The 6,122-nt window shown below is 38.8% G+C and overlaps 1 protein-coding gene across 1 annotated transcript; it reads left to right on the forward strand.

The window, feature by feature from the left end:
• Window positions 1–844: 844 nt before the first annotated feature.
• Window positions 845–4,844, forward strand: LOC149842055 (uncharacterized). Its single transcript, XM_090000579.1, has 6 exons — window positions 845–1,206; window positions 2,198–2,305; window positions 2,392–2,488; window positions 3,823–4,007; window positions 4,090–4,182; window positions 4,673–4,844. Exons 1-6 carry the CDS (start codon window positions 845–847, stop codon window positions 4,842–4,844), a joined length of 1,017 nt encoding a protein of 338 aa, XP_089856705.1.
• The last annotated feature ends 1,278 nt before the right edge of the window (window positions 4,845–6,122 follow it).

The raw sequence follows: 6,122 nt of genomic DNA on the forward strand, positions 1-6,122 counted from the left end.
ATGTATTTATCCTATCATGGATGTAGATCCATGACCCATTTTCGAATCCAAATTGACGTCAGCCCCACACACACACATATATATATATATCACTTGAAGCAGCGAAAAAAATATATTTATTAAATAAAAATATATTTATTAAATTTATAATTAAAAAAAATCATGAGATATTACACAATAACCATCAAGATAGTGGACCCTTACTGTGCAGTAATAGTGGAGGTGGTTATTGGAGAGTGGAGTAAGCTATCCATAATTTGTGGTAAATCCCTTGGGTTATCTCGAATGATGGCAACATCGGCTGCAGTTGAAATCCAATAAGTCCCAAGGTCTCTACCAGAGCTAGAAGTTGGTATCATAGTGAAAAACCTCTCCGAAGCAAGCCATCAACCAAAAACACACTCCCTCTTTCACTCTCCCTGGTTCTAAAATCCGCTGCAGGTATTCAATATGGGCCATTAACTAAGACTTCACTTAAAAGAAACAAGAAGAAATAAATATGCATTTCTTTGAAAAGAATTGTTAGTTGCTTGGTTCCTCTCTCTCTCATAGTTTCCAACGGTAACAAAGCCAGCAAGAAAATGAAATGCATCTTAAAGAACAGGATAAAAGAGACCCTCCACTTCTCTCTCCCTCTCTCTCTCCCGCCCAACCAAAGATCTCTGTTTCTACCATTTTGGCATCTCTGAATCCCATTCTTCTCTCCCTCCTCTTCCCATCTGATTTCCCCACTACCGTCTGTTTCGCTCATTACAGAAACCACTGTTTGATATTATATCATTCTGATACCTCTTCTTGTCCTGCCTTTGATATCAATCACCCTCCTTCCTTGTTACATATCACGATGGAAGGTTCAAGTAGTGGTCATGGTGGTGAGCCTACATGCAGCAACGGCGGCAAGGAGGCGGCACCATCGAGGCTGACGATCATCGGGTGTTGGCGTGGAGAGTTGGATGTGGGAACTATTGCCATGGTCAGGCAAGAGATCGCCACACGATGCGATTGCACGCCGGACGCCATCAAGATGATCAGTGCCGGCAAGCTTCTCAAAGACGAGGAAGGAGGAGAAGGGGAGAAGGCTCTTAGCAAGTTGGGGTTCAAGAACAAGATCTTGGCCATCAAGATTCAGTTGGAGGAAATCAAGGCCGTCAAGGCCACGGAAAAGGCCCAGAACCTGCAGCACAAAGAGTGGCTCGACTCCATGATGTAATTCTCACTCTTTGTGGTTCTTGATTTTTTCGTTGCCTTTTTGTGGTGTGTGTGTGTGTGTGTTTGCTCGGATTGCGTGTTCATAATTTCTTTGTTGGAATTTTTCATGCAAACATGAAGTGATTCAAGTGCCAAGAAAATCTGAGTTATTTAATTTCATGCGAAAATGGACACAAAGCTGCTAATCTCTTGATGTTATATACGCAAAGATGGTCATAGACGGGAAGAATGTACAACCATGCGTGCCACCGCCTGTTTTTTTTTTTTTTATAATTTACTTTTGTTCTTGGTTCCTTGGACTGTGCGTATGAAGCTATTGATAAAAATTGAAAACCGTTACCGGGGAAAGTTTTTTCACAAGTGAGCTCTTTTACCATAAAAACATTGCTAGAACAAATTAAGTACAAACATTAAGCTTTGACCATATGGGCCACTCTTATTATTCCCTTGCAGAAGAGAGTAAAACCTGGGTGGGCCTCACGACCACCCTCTCTTCCATGGTCCACCTTTAAAAACTACGGAATACCCATACGCCAGTTGGGTTTGATGATGCCTTCATCTCAACACCCTACGCTCGTATTACAGCAATTCCTTTAAATTGGGACATTTAGAAAGTATATATATCTTTCAGTAATGAGTACTCAAATTTGTTAGTCCCACCAACTACTTTTTGCTGCTGCATTTTCTGGAATATGATATCCTTGCATGTAACCGCATCGTTTTAAAACACAATGAATCAAGACTTGACCTAGCATTGGTTGACTTGGAATATGATCTCTTGTATCCCAAGTATCGTTTTCCTGATATGTTTATTATATATTATTGTATTATTGACATATGTATATGTATCTTTCTTCTCTCTCTCTCTCTCTCTCTCTATATATATATATATATAACATTCATCATTATGACTATTTTTCATGTTGATTGATCCTTTTCTTCAGTCAGCTTGAATTGGAAAGGCCTCATAACTCTCATGTAAGTGCAGATTTAAAGCTATGAGGGCAATCGATGCTTCTACGCGTAACTCCACTACTGAGGGTGAAAGCTTTAATTATGAAGCGCTGGTGAAAATGAGGTCAATTGCTGGAAAGAGGTGCGTCAACCTCGCATCTGTACATTTGATTACGGGTGTTACTATAGTAATTTACTCAATGAGAGTTCCAAACAATCAATTGACAGAAAGATTTTCACTGGTCTGATGCTTCACCACTATGGTAAGTGTCTAATGAAGGCAGGCAAATACAAGGAAGCTCAGGAAGCACTGTTTAAAGCAGCGGTAAGTTTTGATTAATTAATATCTTATTACTTTGTTTCATGCATATTTTTTTAGTTTGCCTAGATTGGACGTTCAGTTACGTATAAGACGCTCTCCTATGATCAGTTGATCAAGAAAATGCCTAAAATATGTTGTCATGCTTTCAGAGCATATGAAGGTTCATGTAAGAGATGCAGGAATCCGTCCATTAAATAACTATTCTGCTGCACAAAATTTTTCTGCTACTAAATGCTTGGGCAATTGTTTCTTGCAGTTGACCTTTCCTTTACAGACTCAAAATGATTATGTGAGTTGAACTGCCATGAAGAACTTCAAAAGTTTCTGGTCAGTTGAGTCCTTTTCCTCTTTGCTAAACTTGGACCTCTTTTTCTTCATCTCTAGAGAATGGACAATAAATCAGTACTCTGGATAGACGCTTCATGGTGTAATTTTATGCTTCGGGACATCTTATGGCCCTTTAACGCAGCAATTCAACTGAGAGACGCTCGAAAAGCGATCGAGAACTATTACAATGGAACGCTCAAATCGGGAAATTCCTCCATCTCCAGTCGATACCTAAAACACATCAAGTAAGACACGCTGGGTCACAATTTCATATTTGTACATTTTTAACATGGTTGGTATCTTAATGATTACTTATCACAATGCATATCTAGCACTATATCACAAGGATACTCCAATTTAGCGCCCGTATCTTATGTATGCAGATACTTGAGGTTAGAGCTCTTGGAAGGAGTTGTGGCTTATCACAGGGATCATTTTGGAGAATCTCGCAAAGCTTTGGTATCTGCCCAAAAAAGATATTTTCAGGTACTGTTACCTTGATCAGATCACTCTACTACTAATTCTAACCAGTTTTTGACATGTGGACTAGCTAAGAATATTTATTCCGTCGAACTGAGGAGAGATATACAAGCTTTTTTTTCATGAACAAAAAATCAGAATTTCAGCATCATAGATAGTTGGATTTTTATGAAAGAATTCATTTCCACCAAATAGGCTAAGCGATGTACGTGCTATTGAGAAATTTCATCGGATGGCAGCAAGAGTTGTAACAGAAGGCGTCTGCTGACATTATCTAGAAATGCCAAATTATAACCTGTTGATTCATGAACTTACCTTACCTAAAAGTAATCATATTATTTTCTTCTAAATATAAAGCCATAGATGTTATCATTTTAGTGTGTTCTAGTCTATCTTTTTGACATTGAGTTTTAACTTTTAACAATTCAGTACTTGGTGCACTTTCTTCATTAAAAGTTCGATTGATCTCATCAAAACTTACTGTTCTAACTATCACTGTTTCTGATTTTTCTTATGCATGCTTTCTTCAGCTGCAAGTGAGTGACAAGACACTGACATATGTCATAAATATGGCGGGTTTTGAAGCACAAGCAGCAAAAAGAGCTCTAATAATTGCTGGTGAAGACGTTGACAGTGCAGTCGATCTTTTGTTTACACAGCAAATGAGGGAACACATCAGACTGGGGACAAGTATGAAGCTAAGTGAACACTCAAGGCAAGGCCATCATAACCATTTTCCTTTTTTTCTGTTTTATTGGCAATGCTCTTTGTTTTTTTGTGTGTTCCTCTGATCTCAGATTGAATCACGTTTTTAGGGAACAAATGATCTATGATTTGTCTTCCAAAGAGATAATCAATGCAGACAAGTTGACTGTGCTCACTTCCCTTGGGTAAGCAATATATTAGCAATGTTATGATTGATAAAATTTGGAATAAATATTCTTTCCTTGCATAACATTTTCTTCTCTCTTTGGATAACACCATCCGAATCATTTTTGCATATACTTGGAAATAAAATTCTCTTATTCTTTAGAACATCATTGATTTTGGATATTTCTAGTGGGCATGGATTACAGTCTACCATATAGCAGGTTATTCATACTCTTTGCTTTTGCTAAGGTGAGGAATTTTTTCTTCAAAGATATAACCATGCATGAACATACCCTTGTTTTCTACTGGTAAGCATTTCTACGAAAATTGATGTGTTTTGTTCATTCATTTGTAGTTTCTAGACATTCTTTGGCAAAAACCATGGCATGTAACTATATTCAAAAGAATGTGATTTTTATTACGAGCGTTTTGACGGCTGGATTCTTCATTCTTGATAGACTAGACATTTTCCTTTACTGCTTGCCACCCATTAATCATCTGTTATGGCAGAATAAATCCATGGATCGCATGTGAAGCCCTCTACGAAAACAAAAATGATCTTGATGAGGCTTTAGTTGATTCAATAGACACTGAAATGCCTCGACTCCTGTCAATAGATCAGATGAACATGGTGCTTGAATTGATGGCCCTTGGAAGTAAGAATGGTGCTTCAACAATTTAGTTTAATCAGAAAATGACTGTACTACCTTTGAAAATAATGGTATTTTACAGCATAGCAGCAAGATATCGCAATATTCCTCTCATATTTAACCACCCGATTTCAAGCAAATTCTGACATTTTTACTTTTTCGTATCTAGCGAAACTCAAAAGTTTCAGTGAAACTCGACTTTGCAGCGAAATTGAGATTAGCTTTACATCGAAATAGGGAAGCTTAAAAGTTTTAGCCAAACTCGGCTTATGCCAACGAAACTGAAATTCACGTATACATCGAAATAGCGAGACCCAGTTTGTGACAGCTTTCTTTTACTGCTTTTTTTCTTTCCCTCCACCCTGTTATCTCCATCATCACCACACTTCTCCACCATCACTATCACTACTACCACCACCACCACCACCATCACAATCACTATTTCGATGTAAGGCGGTGGCAATGGTGAGCATGGTGATGGTAGATGGAGATGGTGGCAATGGTGATGATTGGTGACAGCGGATGAAAGTGGTGGCCTGACCCAAATGCTCCCTCCCCAATTATGCCCTAGTCTCTCTGTCTGCCCTCCTTGTAAGGATGTGCGACCCCATCTCCTCTCTCTCTACACCCCTCCGCTCTCCCCGCGAAGCTGTGCGATCCCACCTCCTCTTTCTCTCAAGGAATTTTCATGTTTCTTATGAAAACATAGTCATAAATAGAGCCGTTTGGAGACGGCCAAGGTTTTTTTTTCTCTGCTACCCAATTGTTTTTCTGTATAACAGTTCTATTTTCCAATAGTGGTATTAGTTTTACTTTTTTGCGGGTATAGTTTGCGTGGTTTTGTCCTTTTTTTTTTCTTTAAATCCTTTCCCCCCCTATAGGCATATTTTTTGGGTTAACATAGAGGGTCTTTTCTCTTTTAATTTTCTCTCTTTGGTTGATCTTCTCTGGTAGGTGGTAGTTTTAGAAATCAAAGAGGGTGTTTTTTTTACTTTTTGTCTTTGTCGGTGTAAAAGTTTCTAGAGATTTTGTTTGGGGTTGTGGGTATATTGGTATCTTTCGTGAGCTTTCATTTTTTCGTTGGTGCGAAGATTCTAGAGATTTGTTGCGGGAGGGTGGGGGGTCTAGACTTCTTGTATGGGATCCAGTGAAATTTTGGAGAGTCGGGGCATGCAAGAAGGTTTCCTGTTTGGTGATATGAGAAAGCCTTCTTTTTCAGATTCATGTAGAGAACCCCAACTCCATGCCCTCAACCCACAATCATGGCTTCAGGTGGCAATCATGGCTTCTCACCAAGCTCTCTACATACT

The sequence above is a fragment of the Nuphar pumila genome, chromosome 3 (genome assembly GCF_984573655.1).
Source record: "Nuphar pumila chromosome 3, dmNupPumi1.hap1.1, whole genome shotgun sequence".
Lineage (NCBI taxonomy): Eukaryota > Viridiplantae > Streptophyta > Magnoliopsida > Nymphaeales > Nymphaeaceae > Nuphar > Nuphar pumila.